This window comes from Acanthochromis polyacanthus, chromosome 13, assembly GCF_021347895.1.
Source record: "Acanthochromis polyacanthus isolate Apoly-LR-REF ecotype Palm Island chromosome 13, KAUST_Apoly_ChrSc, whole genome shotgun sequence".
NCBI lineage: Eukaryota > Metazoa > Chordata > Actinopteri > Pomacentridae > Acanthochromis > Acanthochromis polyacanthus.
The window spans coordinates 24,105,534-24,124,890 of NC_067125.1; the positions used below are offsets into that span (position 1 = coordinate 24,105,534).

Sequence of the window (19,357 nt, forward strand, 5' to 3'; positions counted from 1 at the left end):
ACTTTCAAATATTTATTCAGTTGTAAAATAACTTTTTTATTTAAAAAAGTTTGTATAATTTTTCTCTGTAAAACACAAATAGGTCTGATCAGCAGGACCCCTGTGATGGTTGGACAGAGTTATTTTTTTCTGCAGTGTCTACAAGTGAAATTATTGAGTTTTATCAACTATAAACATTTCCTTAAAATTATGAAAACATTTTTTAATAATTTAATATTCATGTAATTGGTGACACTACAGTGCATAAGAGTGAAGTTAGTGAATTTTATCAGCTATAAAAAAAATCCTTAAAACTATGAAAAACATATCAAAGCCAGAGTTGTAGTTTGAGCAGCAGGATCCAGTTGAAGGCTGCAGTGATGCTGGAGAACCTACAGAGAACCAGAGTGAACTTATTCAATATTTCTGTCTCTCTTCGCTGTAGCAGCCGTCTTCTCCTTCTTCTCCTTCTATTTCTTCTTTTTCTCCTCCTCTTCCTCCTCCTCCTCTTCCTTCTTCTCTTCCTCCACCTCCTCCTCCTCCTTCTTCCTCTCCTTCTCCTCCTCCTCCTTCAGCGCCCCCTGCTGGACACCATCAGTCCTCCAACATTAAACCTCCTCACTTAACTTTTCTCATCATTAATTCATCATTTATTCTATTTTATGTCACATTCCCTCAAACTAAAAGTCTTCTGTGTTGAACTTCCATCTTAAATCATCACATTTACAGTTTTTAGAATTATTCTATGCTTCTAACCCAGTATTTAAATTAGCAATAAATCTAATTTCCTGACATTTATCATTATTTGAAATAAAAGTTTGTATTTTAGGGTTGATCGCTGCTATTTTACTGATTTTAATTGTTTTGCTAAATTCCTGGGAGTCTTATTTTGAAACCCTCCACTTCCTGTCCCATCAGTGAGTCCTGCTGAGGTCCGGCTGGTCGGAGGTCTGAGTCCTTGTTCTGGCAGACTGGAGCAGCAGCGTCAGTCGGACTGGGAACCAGTGACGGACCAGAACCAGGACTGGAACCTGACGGCAGCAGATCAGGTCTGCAGGAGGATCAGCTGTGGTTCTGTGGTTTCACTCAGGAGGACTCTGGACCAGGAACCTCCACAGGACTTGGTCACCAAATATGACTCCAGAGCTGAAGGAACTCCAGAACCGCCCCACTTCAGAGTGGAGATCACCTGCTCAGGTGAGGAGAAACTGATGATGATGATGATGATAATAATAATAACAAATATCGGTAAAATAATGCTGTTGTTTTTTTTTATCATTTAAATACAGTAGAAATAAAAACTTTACTATCAAATGCCGTAAAGGAATAAATTAATAAATTTCTATTTTGAATAAACATTTGCCATAAACATTATTTACAGAATATTTACAAAAAATTATAATTTTTTCTTCTTGTTTTTTTTACAAGATGATTTGAACACGTTTTTAAAATTACAGCCATGGCCATAAGTTTGGACACGAGTACGATGACGCTTGTGAATCTTAGAAAATACCACAAAATTGTCACTTACAATATAAATACCAGTCATAGCCATCAACCAAAATGAAATATATTTCATTTTGGTTGAAGATTCACAAGCGTCATGGTACTCGTGTCCAAACTTATGGCCATGGCTGTACTTTGCAATTTTTAAAATATATGCTTTCATTTTGGGCTGCGCAGTGGAAAAGTGGTTAGCGCTTTCGCCTTGAGCAAGAAGATCCTTGGTTCGTGTCCCGGCTTTCCCGGGATCTTTCTGCATGGAGTTTGCATGTTCTCCCTGTGCATGCGTGGGTTTTCTCTGGGTACTCCAGCCTCCTCCCACAGTCCAAAAACATGCTAAGATTAATTGGTTTGTCAGGGCCTCCTTCTCCCCCTGTCCTTCCTGACCATTGACTGTATATATAGTGGACGTAGCATCTGGCTCCAGAATTGAAGCCAACCCGGAAGTGTCAAAAACTTGCAATATCACGCCGTCTGCTAGGGTTGGCTCCAAGAAGCTTTTTCTCCATAGACCCCAATTCATTTTTGGAGAAAATAAAATTTGATAGACTGATTTTCTACGGCTCAGGATTTTTTTCCCGTTAGTTTTCATGGTCAAAATGAGAGATCAGGTGGCCGATCTTAAAATAAATCAATACTGAATTTTAAATAAATCGTTAAAGTTGGCGGAGCCAGGGGGCGTGGCTATACTTGATGGACAGCAACAGAAGCCTCTGCGGTAAAACGTGGGCGGGATAAGAGAGTCCTCAGCCAATCCTGCCCTAGTTGCTCTCCGGTCCAGTCTGTTTGATGACGCTTTTTACGTCATTGGCTCCAAAAAATCCAAAACGGCGACCAGGAAGTAGCAAAATCCAGGCTTCATTTTCTCGGCGTTGAAACCAACGGGTGACGTCACGGTTAGTTTACGCCTGTTCCTGACATCCAAATCCCCTTTTCCTATCTCTCTCCCTCTCTCTCTCCCTCTCTCGCTCCACCGCTGCACCAGGTGGAGCGCAGCCTCACGGCTGCCTCCACTTGGTGATTAGCATTTCTCCCCAGAATCCGGGCAGCTGCGGTTCATCTCCTGATTACACCACTCTCTCCATAAAAGACCGGTTCCTGCACCCACACTCCGCGAGATCGTAGACTCTGCTACGCAAGTGACCCAGCTGCCCGAGTCCCCTCCCGACCTGCCTGACTCCTTCGTCCCTTCTTGGATTCCCTCCTCGGCTCCCTTCCTGCATCGTGTCCCTTCTTGGATTCCCTCCTTGGCTCCCTTCCTGCATCGTGTCCCTTCGTGGATTCCCTCCTTGGCTCCCTTCCTGCATCGTGTCCCTTCTTGGATTCCCTCCTCGGCTCCCTTCCTGCATCGTGTCCCTTCGTGGATTCCCTCCTCGGCTCCCTTCCTGCATCGTGTCCCTTCGTGGATTCCCTCCTCGGCTCCCTTCCTGCATCGTGTCCCTTCTTGGATTCCCTCCTCGGCTCCCTTCCTGCATCGTGTCACTTCGTGGATTCCCTCCTCGGCTCCCTTCCTGCATCGTGTCCCTTCGTGGATTCCCTCCTCGGCTCCCTTCCTGCATCGTGTCCCTTCGTGGATTCCCTCCTCGGCTCCCTTCCTGCATCGTGTCCTTTCGTGGATTCCCTCCTCGGCTCCCTTCCTGCATCGTGTCCCTTCGTGGATTCCCTCCTCGGCTCCCTTCCTGCATCGTGTCCCTTCGTGGATTCCCTCCTCGGCTCCCTTCCTGCATCGTGTCCCTTCGTGGATTCCCTCCTCGGCTCCCTTCCTGCATCGTGTCCCTTCGTGGATTCCCTCCTCGGCTCCCTTCCTGCATCGTGTCCTTTCGTGGATTCCCTCCTCGGCTCCCTTCCTGCATCGTGTCAATCCTCAGATTCCCTCCTCGGCTCCCGTCTTGCATCGTGCACCTCCTCGGATCCCCTCCTCGGCACCCGTCCTGCATTGTGTCCTTTCGTGGATTCCTTCCTCGGCTCCCTTCCTGCATTGTGTCCCTCCTCGGATTCCCTCCTCGACTCCCGTCCCGCATCATGTCCCTCCTCGGCTCCCGTCCTGCATCGAGTCCTGCGCCGGACTCCCTCCTTGGCTCCCCTTCTGCATCCCCGGGTTCCCCCGCCACCTCCTCACTCACGGACCTCCCGTGCCTGGCTTCCTCCTTGCGCCTCCGGATCCACCTGTTACCTCCTCGCTCTCGGACCACCTGCGCCTCCGGCTCTGCCGCTCCGTCCCCGGACTCGTTTTCTCCGCACCCTCCTGGACCCTCTCCTGACTCTCCACTCCCCCACTATCCCCCCACCTGTCCTAAATAAAACCTGCTTCAGCCTGTTCCTGCCTCGGTCGTGTGGTCTCTGCCTGGGTTCACTACCTGGATTCGTGACATGGTTACTCTAAATTGCCCATAGGTATGAATGTGATTGTGATTGTTTGTCTGTATATGTAGCCCTGCAACAGACTGGTGACCTGTCCAGGGTGTCCCCTGCCTTCGCCCGAGTCAGCTGGGATAGGCTCCAGCACCCCCCATGACCCTAGTGAGGATAAAGCGGTGTATAGAGGATGGACGGATACTTTCATTTCAAATAGTGTGAAATTTCAGAAAAATTTTTTTTTTTTGCTCATTTAAACAGTAAAAATTTTACGCCGAAACTTTTTAAAGAGAAAAAAATGACTTTTTTAAAAATACAGACTTTTCAGAAAAACTTAATCACAGATTTAATCTTTTTTTCTTTTTTCTACAGTCTACATGGAAATTAATGTTTCTTTCTGTGATTTTCACAGAAATTTTCTGTAATTTAACATTGAAAAGAATGAGGTAAAAATTCAACTTTTTTGTGTGAACAAAATTTAAAATTTGGGCTTGTTTTTTGTTTTTTTTATTATTATTTATTTTTTATTATTTTATTATTAAAAAAGTGTAAAATATGAATAAATTATTCCAAAAATGTTCAGATAAAAACTGTTGAAATGGTGTAATTTTTTACAGTGTGAATCAGCCCTGACACAGGAATGTTGTAATGATGTAATTTCTCCAAATATTGAACCTTCTGATCTTCTGTCTCCTCCTGTAGACTCTGTGAGGCTGGAGAACGAGACTCACCTGTGTTCAGGTAGACTGCAGGTGAAGTGGAACCAGGTGTGGTCGTCAGTGTGTTCAGATGGATTTGACCTGCAGGATGCTGAGGTGGTCTGCAGGGAGCTGGGCTGTGGTTCTCCTTCAGGGTTTGAGGAGGAACACTATGAAGAAGCTCCAGAGTGGAGCACAGAGTTCCGGTGTGGAGGCCATGAGTCTGCTCTGCTGCACTGTGAGCGCTCAGATAGAGACACCTGCTCACCTGGAACCACCGTCACACTCACCTGCTCAGGTAGGAGGAAACATCTCCAACAGCACAGTTCCAACTTTAAAGCCTGGTTCTGTTTGTTTACCCTGTGCTGTTGTTTCCACCCAGATCCAGGTTTGATCCGGTTGGTTGGAGGATCCAGCCGGTGTGACGGCACTCTGGAGATGAGAAACTGGGGCGAATGGAGACCAGTGGATGATCTGGACTGGGACCTGTCGTCTGCCATCGGAGTGTGTGGAGAGCTGGACTGTGGATCTCTACTTTCAACCAGAAGAAGAGAGACGGGTTCAAAAGACACCTGGAGATTCGAATCTGACTGCAAAGCCATGTTTCTGTTTTATTGTGACAAACAACATAAAACCTCCTCTGGTGTCGTAGAGATCACCTGCTCAGGTAAAACCATCAAGAGTCAACTTTACAATGTGTTGATAAAATGTGTTTCCAGTGAAAAATCACAGGGAAAACAGTTTTCAGTGTATGTAAATCAGTGTAGACCGGTTGTGGGTTGTGGAACCTGATGTGGAGCCTCACTGGTGAGGAAGGAACCTGAGCTGGTGTAGGAGGTGGAATGGTACCGGATAGATATAGTTGGGTTCACCTCCATGCACAGTTCTGGAACCAAACTCCTGGAGAGGGGTTGAACTCTCTTTTTACAGAGTTGCCCAGAATGAGAGGCACTGGGTGGGTGTGGAGATACTCACAAGGCCCTGGCTGAGAGTAGCTTTGTTGGAGTTCTACCTGGAGAACCAGAGGGTTGACTCTCTGCGATTGGATGTTGTGGAGGGAAAACTGACTGTTGTTGGTGTTGATGCATCGAACAGCAGGTCAGAATACTCGACCTTCTTGGAGTCTCTGGGTGGTTCCTGGAAAGGATTCCATCTGGGGACTCCAAAGTTCTTCTGAAGGACTTCAGCCTCTCATGTCAGCCATGATGGAGACACTTTGAGGAGGTGATTGGGAGGAACGGCCTGATGTTGACCTGAGTGGGGTTCTGTTGTTGGACTACTGTGCTAGTTATGGATTGTCCATAACACACACCATGTTTGAGCATGAGATGACTCATCTGTGTACCTGTTACCAGAACACCTCACACCAAAGGTTGATGATGGACTCTGTAGTCGTGTCATCAGAACTGCAGCTGAATGTCTCAGACACTTGGATGAAGAGAAGAGCAGAGCTGTCAGTGATGGTGGAAAGGATGTCCAGACAGACCTGGTAAACCCAACCTGTAGTGAGGGTGAACTGGGAATGTCTGGTGGAGGCCTTAGTCCAGAGCGTTTTCAACCCCCACCTCCAGAAGAGTTTGTCCTGCATCTTGGGTCAGGGTTAGGACAAGGAATCTGAGTGGACCACGTTCAAAGCCTCCATTGTAGAAACAGCTGTTGGGAGCTGTGACCAGAAGGTCACTGGTGCCTCTTGTGGTTCAAACCATAAAACCTGCTGGTGGATGCCAACGGTGAAGGAGACCATCAGGCTGAAGGAGGAGGACTTTCGGGCCTGGATGTCTTAGGGGTCTCCTGAAACAGCAGACAGGTACCTGGATGTTGGACTCCACCAGGGCTGTCCCTGGTCTCCGGTCCTGTTTGTGGTGTTCATGAACTGGATCACGTCTCTGCTTTATGTAGATGATGAGGTTCTGTTGGCTTCATCAGACCTTCAGCAGCTCTGGAGCAGTTTGCAGCTGAATGTGAAGCAACTGAGATGTGAGTCAGCTCCTCCAAGTCTTACATCATGGTCCTCAGCTGGAAACTGGTGGATTGTTCCCTCCAGGATGGGGGAGGTGCTGCTCCAAGTGAAGAACTTTGAGTATCCACAAAACTTTTTTTTTTACATCCAGTGAGCCAACATTCCGACTCTAAACGTCTACAAAACAGTTCTTCCTGCATTTTCACTCAACACCTGCACAGTCAGAATATAAATGAATACTTTCGTTTTGTGACTTTGTGAGCTTTTATTTGTAATTTTAACAAACAGAGAATAATAATATATGTAATTAAAAAAATAGAGATCACAGATAAAAACTGTTAAAATGCTGTAATTTTTACCATGTGAATCAGTACTGAGCACTGATTCTGCCGAATCTGTAGTTTGGATGTAATTTCACCAAATATTGAACCTTCTGATCTTCTGTCTCCTCCTGTAGACTCTGTGATGCTGGTGGGTGGGACTCACCTGTGTTCAGGTAGACTGCAGGTGAAGTGGAACCAGGTGTGGTCGTCAGTGTGTTCAAATGGATTTGACCTGCAGGATGCTGAGGTGGTCTGCAGGGAGCTGGGCTGTGGTTCTCCTTCAGGATTTGAGGAGAAACTCTATAGAAGAGCTCCAGAGTGGAGCACAGAGTTCCGGTGTGGAGGCCATGAGTCTGCTCTGCTGCACTGTGAGCGCTCAGATAGAGACACCTGCTCACCTGGAACCACCGTCACACTCACCTGCTCAGGTAAAGCTGCAGCCTTGATTTCAGTTTTTCTTCTTTTTCAAATCACTTTCTGTAATCAGTCCCTTTCTGTCCAGACCCTGATGATGTTCGGTTGGAGGGAGGAGCTAACCGTTGTGCTGGTAGACTGGAGATGAAACATGATGGAGTCTGGAGAGCGATGAAAATCCAAAACCCCAAATGGAACCTGAATGTGGCGGCTCTGATCTGTAGACGTCTGGGCTGTGGTGCTGCAGTCTCAGCAGTAAACAGACCTGAATATCCTCAGGAAGATGCTTGGTGGATCAGGTCCGGCTGCCCTTATTCGACACTGAAGGAATGTGTGACAGTGAATCATGAACAGATCACTGACAGCTTGGAAGTCACCTGCTCAGGTAACACCAATAATCACACCAGCAGTAGATTCCATTAGACATAAATGTCAGGTTCCACAGGGATCCTGAGTGAACAAAACTTTTCAGGTCCAGACTCTAATCCTCCGTTGGATTGAGGTCTGGACTCTGATTCAGCCTCCAGAACTTTCTCCTTTTTGTCTTTAAGTCATTACTGAGTATCTTTGACTCTTTGCTTCGATTCATCGTCTGGATGGAAAACTGATCTTCTCCAAGTCTCAGTTTTATCCAGACTGCAGCAGGTTCCTCCGGAATTTCTTGAGACTTTGCTGCATTCATTGACCCTCTACCTTTACAAGCCTTCCAGGACCTGCTGCTGAGGAACATCATGATGCTGCCACCACCATGCTTCACATCATGATGCCATCATTGGTGTCTTGGTGGAGCAGAATCGGTATAATTTTAACAAATGTTGAACCTTCTGATCTTCTGTCTCCTCCTGCAGACTCTGTGAGGCTGGTAGGCGGGACTCACCTGTGTTCTGGTAGACTGCAGGTGAAGTGGAACCAGGTGTGGTCGTCAGTGTGTTCAAATGGATTTGACCTGCAGGATGCTGAGGTGGTCTGCAAGGAGCTGGGCTGTGGTTCTCCTTCAGGGTTTGAGGAGGAACTCTATGAAGAAGCTGCAGAGTGGAGCCCAGAGTTCTGGTGTGGAGGCCATGAGTCTGCTCTGCTGCACTGTGAGCGCTCAGATAGAGACACCTGCTCACCTGGAACCACCGTCACACTCACCTGCTCAGGTAAAGCTGCAGCTGGAATCACTTCCAGAGAGCAGGTAACGTTCCCACAGCGTTGGAGAACATTACCTACAAGCGCTCATGATTTTATTCAGAGAAAATTCATCAAATGTTCGGAGAATGTTCTCAGAAAGTTTACAGTGATGTTCCTGTAAAGGTACAAAAAGTCTGAATGCAACATTCAGAGGATGTTGTCCGAAACTCAGATCAGGTTCTCAAACCAATATTCAAAACGTTTTCCAGGCCTCAGATGATGTTCACAAAACGTTCCCTCATGTGATACTATTAAAGGAGGAAGATTTAGCTTGTATGTTGAGGGAAAGTTCTTCTTTAAAACACTGATGATAACAAATGGATGTTTTCACTGAAACATTCAGAGAATGTTGTCAAGGTGTTACCACCTCAGATGACAGAACGTTTTTTGAAAGATGCTTCCACAAAGGTGGAACATTCTGTCTGTAAAGACTAGAGGCAAAAATCCCATTTCATTTTTTTTTTTGGGGGGGGGCAATAAACAGTAAAATTTCAGAGAGTAATTCCTGGGGGGGACATGAAGAATATTGCTCTTTCCCTCTCTCTCTCCTGCTCCTTTGGAACTTGCCTTGCAGGGTTGAGCCCTCAGCATGTTATTAAAAGTAATAATAGCAGTTATAGCATTGTTCTGTCTTAGTTCATATTCTACCTGCATACAGGTTTTTCTATGTTCAACCAGGAAAATTAACAATGTCATTAGGAGGAAGGTGGAAATGATACGCTTTTATGACCACACTAAACTCAAATAAAGCTAATATGCATAATTATCCAAGATTTATTTTCCCCAAAGAAGCTGAAAAATGTTTTGTGACAAGTTTTTTTAACAATCAAAAATGAACAATCTTTGACTTTAAAAGAAATCAGATATCTGTCACACTGAACGTTCAGTCCAATAATGTTCTCATCAAGGCATCTTTCTGCTTTTAAGAAGAACGTTCTGGGAACTGAGAGAAAACGTTCTGCAGAACACATCAGTAGAACCTTCTCAGAGCTGCCTCCTGTCTCCTCTCAGCTCCAGACCATGTGAGGCTGATGGGAAACGGCAGCACCTGTGCAGGTCAGCTGCAGATGAAGGTCCAGAGAGAGTGGAGGCCTGCGGTGGACCTGGACTGGTTGTGGCACCAGAACCAGAACTGGACATCAGCAGTAGCAGCAGCAGTGTGTTCTCAGCTCGGATGTGGTTCTGTCGTGGCTACAGATGTAAAGTTCTCTAACTCACTGAGACCTGTGTGGGGGATCTGGTCCTCCTGCTTCCAGTCGGCTGTTTCCCTCCAGGACTGTCTGGTTCTTGTCGACGACGGAGAAGACTCCCGGAGCCTGCAGGTGGTCTGCTCAGGTAACAACAGCTTCAGGTGTTTCCACTGAAAGATGAACTGAGGAGCACAATTTCTGCTTCTTGGTTCCTTCTTTACCTCAGTGTGCAACTGCAGCAGCCACAAAGATCCACCATGTAGACATTATTTATTCAGATGACCATCATGAGTTATTTTTTAGTGTTTTCCTAAATATTATCTTCAACAAAACTGCAAAAATATGTAAAGTAACAGTTAAAAAACATTATATCAGAGTATTTCTTCCATTAACAATAAATATCTGTAACAAGACATTATGTTTGGTTATTTAAAAACAATAAAAAATCTAAATTTAAACTACAAAATGTATAAAAAATGTGATTTTACAGTTCAATTTTGCAAAAGAACAAAACAACATTTGGAAATATTTAGATTTTGTATTTAGAGTTTTGTCCTATTTTCTTCAGTTACCATGGAATAAAATATTTTTGTGATTTTAAAGATAAAATCTAATTTAAATAAACTGTGTAAGTTTGAAAAATAACCGTTAAAAATGACAAATTTTCAATCATTAATTTTTTTCTTTCAAATGATAGCAAATATCTGGAAAATACAGATTTTTTTTCCAGGTTTATGGTCCAAAGCTGTTCATAAAAATACAGATTTTTAATGTGGACACTTTCTTTCTAGTTATTTTCTGTAATTCAACAAAACTGTGAAAAAATTTAACATTTGATTACATTCCAACAAATGTCTGTAGAAGAATGAATTAGTGTTCATAAAAATTTTCAGTGAGATATCATCTGTAATTTAAATAATAGTAATTATTGAGCAAATAACAGTTATAAACAGCAGATTTTTTTACAGTGTAGATAAAGGAACCTCTGTGTTTCCAGATCTGCTGGTTCAACCAAACATCTCCGTGTCTTCATCCCGTTTTGAAGTCCAGCAGCAGAAGGTTCGGGTCCTCTTGGGCTCTAACTTCAGCATCATCTGCTCCACCAGGCCTCAGTATCCAGGAGGTTCCTTCCAGCTCGTCTTCAACTCCTCCAGCACAACGCTTGACTACGTCCTTCCAGCCGTCACACATTCTGCCGTTTTCCTGTTTCCTGCTGCAGAAGGCCTCCATAGAGGGACGTACACCTGTATTTACCACCTCAACGTTTTCTCCCATAACTTCTCCTCCACCAGCCGGCCCATCTATCTCATACCTTCAGGTAGCTTCAGAGTCCAGGAGGGGAACAGAAGTTCTGCTTTCTACTCAGATAGACCTCCTCAGGCTTATTGGTGTCTTAATTCCAGTACAAAGACAGACACTGTGGTGATTCCATTCATGCAAAGGCCAAACCTGGACTGCATTTTCTAAAAATCTGCACTTGTTCCTCTTTTAACAGCAGTTTGTGAAATAATTCTGATTCAGAAAGTTCAATTTTAGCAACATTAGCTGTCGAAGTAGCCACCTTGTGCAGCGATAAACTGCCCCCAGTGCTCCTGCTACACTTGAAATGTAACCATGACACAGTGGTTAGCTTTATTTAGTCCACCTTTACTTCCTCCAAACAACTTGTTTTTTTGTTTTCGCAATTTTTAATGGTTTTCAAAACAAAATATATCTACAAATAAATCTACTGTAGCTATTGAAGTAGCTTCCATTTGCAGCAATAAATTGCTCTAAATGCTCCTGCTACACTTGAAACGTAACCGTGACATGCTCACACTTGTTTGGTCCACGTTTTCTACCTTTAAGCAACTTTTTTTTAGCAGTTTTTTAATAGCTTTCAGTACAAAATACATCCAGAAATGAATCAACTTTAGCTGTCGAAGTAGACTCATTGTGCATCAACAAACTGCTCCAAATGCTCCTGCTACCCTTTGAATGTGACCATGACACACTCAATACATGCAGCTTTAGTCCACCTTTATTCACTTCAAATAACTTGTTTTTTTGGCAGTTTTTAATGGTTTTGAATGCAAAATACATCTATAAATGAATAAACTTTAGCTGTCATAGTTGCTTCCTTGTGCAACAATAAACTGCTCCAAATGCTCCTGCTACACTTTGAAACCATGACACACTCCACACATACAACTTTTAGTCCACCTTTACTCCTTTGAAACGGCTTTTTCAGCAGTTTTAAACAGTTTTCGATACAAAATGAGTCTGTAAATGAAACTACTTTAGCTGTCATAGTAGCTTCCTTGTGCAACAACAAACTGCTCCCAGCACTCCTGCTACACTTTGAATGTGACCATGACACACTCACCCTCACACTCACACTCGCAAGTTAGCGTGTTCAGTCCATATTTTCTCCCTTTAAACAATTTGTTTTTCAGCAGTTTTTACAGCTTTTACATAAAAAGACAAATAAAAGAGAAAAGAAAAATCTTTTCTGTTCAAAGTAGCTTCATATTGCAGCGATAAAGGTAGAAAAGGTTGAATAAATCAAGCTAAAATCAAGCTAGCTGAGTGTGTCACGGTCACATTCAAAGTGTAGCAGGAGTGCTGGGAGCAGTTTATCGCTGCACAAGGAGGCTACTGAAATTGAAGTTTGTGAACTTTCTGAATCCTATTTATTTCACAAAAACAGGAACCAAAACTGAAGCAACTTATCATGTTTAAGTGCAACAATAATGTGTTTAATAATGAAATAATGTCAGTAATAATGTGTTTTCTTCTGTTTTTCAGCTCTTCTGATGGATTTGATCATCAGACTTGTTGTCCACCTGCTGGTGATGGTTCTTCTCATCTCTGTCACCTGCTTCTACTTTAAAAAGAAAACACTGTACGTATAATATATGTTTAATATAAAAAGAAAAAAATGTACTTAAAATATATGTTTAATATAAAAGAAAAGCTATTTTAGTCTTTATCAGACTTGTTTTCTCTCTCATCTTTGTAGCTCTGTAGAAACCAGAAGCAGAAATGAAGAAACGAACGTCCTCGCTGACCTCCAGTGATCCACGATTTACCAAGAAAATCCAGAAAATGATCTGTCTGCTTTTGTCCATAAAATAAACTTTCATCTAGAAGTCAAACAACAACAACTTCTACAGAAAACAACAATATTTCAGCTGATTTAAATACAGAAAAAAATACAGTCAGGTTATAAAAATACTGATTTTTAATGTGGACGTTATTTACAGTTTTGGCTGTTTTTTTATTGGTAACATGTAAATTAATTATATTTTTCAGTGATTTTAAAAGATATTATCTGTAATTTAACAATTCTTTAAAAAGCTGTGAAATAACTGTTAAAAACATTAAAAAAATGTATTTATTCATTGGTAATTTTTCTCAGAAATGAAATGAAATTAGTCTAATTTTAGTCAAATATGAACGTTATTTACAGTTTTCATTCGCTTTTATAATTTTTTTTACAATTAATATATAAATTATTAGCATTTTTCAGTGATTTTAAACATTATCTGTAATTGAACAACAGTTAAAAAAAACGTTTTCAGTCTTTATTAGTCATAATTTTCTTTACAAATGACAGCACGTCTGTAAAATAATGTCATTTTTTATTACTTTAAATCAAATGAAATTAATCCAATTTTTTCAGTCAAATATAGACATTATTTACAATTTTCATCTTTTTTAATTAATGTTTTTTTTTCCCACAGTTAACATTTAAATTATTCTTTTTCAGAGATTTTAGTAGATATTATCTGTAATTTCAACAAAATTTAGAAAATCTGTAAAATAACTGATAACATAAATTTTTTAGTCCTTCATTGGTGATTTTTCTGTAAATGCAATCAAATATCTGTAATTTTTAAATACATTTAAATACAATAAAGTTAGTCTAATTTTACAGTCAAATATGAACATTATTCACAGTTTTCACTCATTTTTCAAATTGTTTTTTACAGTTAACATGTAAATTATTAACATTTTTCAGTGATTTTAAAAGATATCTGTAATTGAACAAAAATATGAAAATCTGTGAAATCACAGTTTAAAAAAACTTTTTCAGTCCTTAATTCGCCCATTTTTTTTCAAATAGTAGCAAATGTCTGTAAAATGCTATTTTTTTGTGGCTGTATGTACAGTAAAAATAATCTAATCTTACAGTCAGATATGCATGTTATTTACAGTTTTCTCCTGTATTTTTTGAGAGTTAATCTGTAAATTATTACTTATTTTCAGAGATTTCACTAGATGATGGATGTATGATGGATGGATGGATGGATGGATGGATGGATGGATGGATAGATGGTGTGTTCAGATAGTGTGTTCAGCTCCAGGTTTCTGTCTCTGACCTGCTCCTCCAGAACTCTTGTCCTCCATCAGACTGTTCATCTCATCACTGATTGGTTGGAGTCTCAGTCTGGATCAGGACTGATTGTAGAATCTCTATACACCTGATGTAGTTTAACACAACTGTTTTCATATTACCTGTCAAAATCACTTTAAATCACAATGCTTTAATCTCTGTCTGTCTTCATTAACCACGCCCGACCGGTACGTCGGCGGGGTTATTTCATTCGGTGCGGTATCTGGCTGGGTAAGTATGTATGTATGTATGTATGTATGTATGTGGCTATGTCCAGTCCGATATCTCTGCAACCGCTGAAGTCAGGATAATCAAACTTGGCACTGAAGATCAGTCTAAGGTCCCCTGCTCAGTTTCCCTTTTTTTAAGGAAGGCACTTTTGTAGGAGTAGGAGGCTGACGAACTTCACTTTTACGTTTTCCAGAACGGCTGTTTGACATTACTACAGTTCAAAAGAACAATTTTCTGATGCCATTTCTTCACATAAGTTGGAGGAAAGTTCTCTAAGTGTGTTTACCGCCTTGCCGACATCTTGGCTCCCAGCCTTCCTCTCCACTCCCCAGTCATTGTGCAGCTGTAGCGGGTGGCTATTGATGTACCGTGTTTGAAAGCCTGTGTGCCCGGGAGCTTTAAATGATCATGGAGGAGTGATTCCAGATCATCATACCGACATTAACCTTTTCAGGTCCATATTAAGGCTTTAGAACAAGCATATCGCTCAGTTGCTGTGTCAGTGGGCTTGTAGTCTCAAAGTGACTTGTTTCCTGTGAGCGGGAGAACTATAAGTTTGCTAGCATGTCACATACTAAAAAGTTTTGGTGTCACACGGCTGCTTAGAATGTTGTTACAAGCAAAAAAAATCGGAAAATTTGTTGCACAGTGATCCACAAATCTGTAAAGGAGTGACATGTATTAAATTAGGCAATTCTTTTTAGCTGTTAATGAGATCATAATGAATTTCATCAAAGATACTCTCCCGTTTTTTGACCTGGTTTATTCAACATTTTTCTTGGTTGTGAATGCCTTGTTTGATCCTACCCAGTATTTGTTCTATCTGTACTTTTTTCAATCATCCCTAATACAACAATTTATTCAACAAAAAATAAATGTATATTTCCAAAATGTTCTAGTGTCATGGCCCCTCCCTCTCCTGTGCTGCGCTCTGGACAATTAAGAACGACTGCGGAGGAGCGCAGCTGGTCCAAATCACTAACCACCGGCAGATAAAGCCAGACTCTCCCCTCTGCTGGGCCATTGCTGGCGTTTCCTCAGCCAAAACCACACCAGTCTGCTCAAGCTCTACTCTCTCTTTGACCCCGGAGTCCCTCGTCTGGTCTCCCGTCCTGGAATCCCGCATCCGTTCCGTTTCCCCCTCCACTCCGGACTCCCCCCGTCTGCTCTGGTTCTCCCTACCCTGTTGTCCTTGCCACAAACCCCGCCACCGGCTCTCCTCAGCTCCATCCCCGCCTCAGCTCCTGACCCCCTGGACTCTTATATCTTGAGTTCCTCAGTTCTGTTTGATTAGCCCCCACCACGGCCGTTGAGCCGTCGCCCTTAGTTTAGTTTAGCCCCTGTTCTGTTTAGTTCCTGTGCCTCCCATGTGGAGAGTTTTATGTTGTGTTTCCTTATTAAATCCCTGTTTATTTATCCGCCTGCCTGAGTGCCTGCTTTTTGGGTTCTAAACGCCGTGTTTGTAACATCTAGTGTGGATCTCAGCAGTAAAAGTTTGCAAACCACTGCTATAACTAAGTTGGAGGGCAGGTGTTTTCCCCCAATATTAATCAGATCATTACCTCTGGCTGAATCCACAAACCAGCATTTCATATCTTTTTCTGAAAGTCCTTTTAACAAACATCACACAAATATAAATAAGGTCACATTATTATACACCATTATGGGATAATACTATAACCTTAGTTAATTTATGCTGATAGAGAATACATTGGACTTCACGACAATTACCTGGCTCATGTGATAGACCTTGCAATAGTTGAAAGAAAAGAAGAAAAACATAAACTAGGTCAAAATATCAGGATTTGACTGTTACCACAGCTACCATCACTGACAAAATAAACTATAGAGGGTATGCATGTGATGTAAAAACATGTCTGTTAGCATTGCACCATTCCATCAGCAGCAAAACCAGTGGGACTTCTGAAGTTTTTGTTTAAGGTTCAGTTGAAATTGTGCACAGTTTAAATGTAAACAGAAAATGAAACCTTCAGATTGCACACTGAGTAGCAAATTAATGGGAAAAAAACATTGGTTTTCTGGTTTTGCTGCTGTTCCCATGATGGAACACTAACTGGCATCTTTTGCTAGTTTTGGACCTAATATGACTACCTTCTGTAATGCTCTGTTTTCACTGGTTGGACTGAACAGGGCTAAGAACAGGAACAGTCTGGCTCTAGAGGGAACACTCTCCTCCGTCATGACTATTAAAATGAATGGTTTGGAGCCATGCCATAAATGGGAACCAGAGATCATCACGGCTTCAAAAAAGGCCACCAGGGAGGACAACATGACTCACAAGAATTCATTTTCCCTGTTCTTTTCCTGTTCCTGTTTACAATTGCGTCATTTATTCTGAGTTTACAGTCTTTATTATTTATTTTTGGGCCTAGTTAATAAGTTATTCACCCTGCTCCTGTGAGGTCCAGTCAGACCTGGTTTAGTCCTGGGTTTAGTCCATGTCACCCTGCTCCTGTGGGACAGAGTTTAGTGTCTGATTGTAATTCTGTTCAGTGAATGGATAACTTAAGTTATGAAGATATGTTTTGTTTTTGCTTCAGCACTTTTTATTGTTTAGTTGGCTGATGTGGTCAACTTGAAGCTGTTGAGTGCATTAAAATCATCCAAGACAAATGTTACAAAGTGGTTGCTGGAGTTATTTCCGTTATGCATATATTTATGGAAAATCCTGAAATGTGTTGTGCTCATCCAGCCACAGAACTTTCATCCATATTTTATATGAAGAACCATTTTCAATACTGCCTGCCCTTGCTCTGTTTTTTTTCTGCTTTTGTTTAAGATCAATGTTTTTGTTTTTTTATTATCACTTAATGTTATCTCTATAATAAGATTTTAACAGGCAAAATGCTCTTAAAATACACCAGAATGCAGGAAATAGGATCAGTAATTTTCAAAATTTTCTGGAGGAGGGCCCCCAGACCCCCCATCAGCATCACACACAAACCAAATCTCTAAGGTCTGCTCACAAGTTGGCAGCCCTGAATCTTGCTGTCCAGTCAGTTGTTATGGTTCCTGCTCTGGACCCTGCCCTTTCTCCTTCTCCCTCTTTTTTCCTTCTCTGTCCTTTTTCCTGTCACCTGTCTCTCTCTATTCTCATTCTCTGTTCTCTCTCTCTCTCAGATCTCTCCCTGACTCGTCCCATGTCTTCTCTCTCTCCTTGTCTGGTACCTCTGGCTCCCTCTGTCTTCTCTCTTGTGTCTCTGCTCCCTGAATCTTCAACCTGCCTGCAGTCTGATTGCAGCAATGACAATCAGCCGTCATAATTAACTCACACCACTCCCCTGTTTCCAATTCCACCTCCCAGTATATAAGCCAGCTCTGTCATTCACTCGCCATTGGACCATAGATTCACATTCCCACTGAGATTCTGTGCCCCACTTTTTTCCCTCCTGGATTTTCCCCCCTCCACATGGACTCTGATCATCTCCAGGTTCTCACCAGCCCAGCTTTTGTTTCAAGCCTGTTCTTCCTGTCTCGTCTCCGTCTGCCCCTGGATTCCCTAACCCTGTCTTCCCTCTCTATTGTCTATTCCCCCATCTTGTAATTACCCCTCTTCAGCTTAGTTTTGTTAATTCAGCTTAGTTTTGTAGGTTTCCGTTTTTATATTCATAATGTTGGTTTGTAGGGTTTTGAGTAGTTTGGTTTAGTTCTGTCTCCCCAGTTCAGTTCTCCATTCATGTATTGGTTTAGTTTTCTAGTTTAATAAAACTCTTCCCTTTAGTCACTTGTCTGTCAGTTTCTGTGTCTGCACTTGGGTTCTCCAGCTCCCCTCTGTAACACCATTTTGCCATATGTGGCAAAAGTAATTATCCCCTTAGCTATTAATCTACCAAATGACAAAATTAGTCTGGAATGTGGGTTCATTTTCACTGACCACACCCACATATGACTACTGCCAGGCTTCTTGAGTCTAAACATCACTAAATAGAACCTGTTTGGTATTGAGGAAGTAGCTAAAGGGTCTCAAAGAGCAGCGCATGGTGTCATGTTCCGAAGAGATTCAAGAACAGATGAGAAACAAAGTCAGTGGCATTTATTAGTCCGGAAAGAGATACAAAGTCATTTCTGAGACTCTAGAGAACCACAGTGAGACTTTATCCACAAATGGAGAAACATGGAACAGTGGAGAACCTTCAGAGGAGTGGACCAACATTTTCTAATACAGAGAACATGGTAGAAATATGACATTTGTTTGTTTCATGTCTCCGTTTGCTCAAGATTACAGTCATCCAAGCAGAAGTCTCTTTTTAGAGTTCAGTATCAGTGTTTTATTTATTTGTATGTCTCTTTTCATTGAATTATGTCACACTACATCACTAGGAATACAGAATGATTTTAATGTTTTGCATGACTGTCAGATTTTCCAAAAATTATCAGGCTGAATTTCATGCAACTTGGTGGAGAGGTGGAACATAGACGAAGGAAGAACACATTCAATTTGGGTGCAGAACGGCATCACTTTTCTTTACTTTGTCTGCGCTCTCTAAGTGTCTTTCTTGTTTAAAATGTGTTGTTTCTCTGTCATGGCAAAGGTTTGTAGACCCCTACTGGATGTGTTGCTGCTCATCTTAATAGACCTGGATTGAATAAACCATCAGTGATTACTGCCCATTCTACAGGTGTTCATGACTCATTAACTCACAAGCTTTTAACTGAGGAAAACTAAAGAGCAATGTTTAGTAATTAAATTTTTTTTTCAGAGATTACTGATCTTAAACTGACCTTGTGCGAGAATATTTAAGAATTTACAATCTGGTCATTTTGATAAAGAAGCTTCTGAACTACTGCCATGCACAGTTTGAGAATTTATAGCATTGCTTTAGTAATATTTATGCACACAACCATCCAAAATGATAGATGGTTTGTTTTGTTGCATTCACTGTTTTAGCAGGAACGCTATCTGATTGTTACATTTCCATTTGCAAATGTTTTTCAGAGAAGGCTTTTCACACAGTCCAGTACTACTTTCCACTTCTAAAGATGTGGTTGTTTACTCATTTATCTGTGGGGACAGAGATCCAGGAAATGAAATCCTAATAAAGCCCATATCCATTAGTCCTAATGCACTAATGACTACAACACATTTCATTTCCATTTCCAAGGCTGAGAAAAACATGCAGTGGCACCGGTGA

At 41.8% G+C, this 19,357-nt stretch overlaps 1 protein-coding gene across 1 annotated transcript; it reads left to right on the forward strand.

Moving 5' to 3' along the window:
- Positions 1–9,436: 9,436 nt before the first annotated feature.
- On the forward strand, positions 9,437–18,002 carry LOC110966688 (uncharacterized). Its single transcript, XM_051958258.1, has 4 exons — positions 9,437–9,740; positions 10,593–10,913; positions 12,383–12,479; positions 17,990–18,002. The coding sequence occupies exons 1-4, from the start codon at positions 9,437–9,439 to the stop codon at positions 18,000–18,002; spliced, it is 735 nt and encodes a 244-aa protein (XP_051814218.1).
- The last annotated feature ends 1,355 nt before the right edge of the window (positions 18,003–19,357 follow it).

Bases quoted from the DNA above. Each gene is read 5' to 3' on its own strand.
- LOC110966688 (XM_051958258.1), top strand. From the start codon at position 9,437: ATGGGAAACGGCAGCACCTGTGCAGGTCAGCTGCAGATGAAGGTCCAG. The intron at 9,741-10,592 runs GTAACAACAGCT...CTGTGTTTCCAG, and splicing joins CCTGCAGGTGGTCTGCTCAG to ATCTGCTGGTTCAACCAAAC. The intron at 10,914-12,382 runs GTAGCTTCAGAG...TCTGTTTTTCAG, and splicing joins CATCTATCTCATACCTTCAG to CTCTTCTGATGGATTTGATC.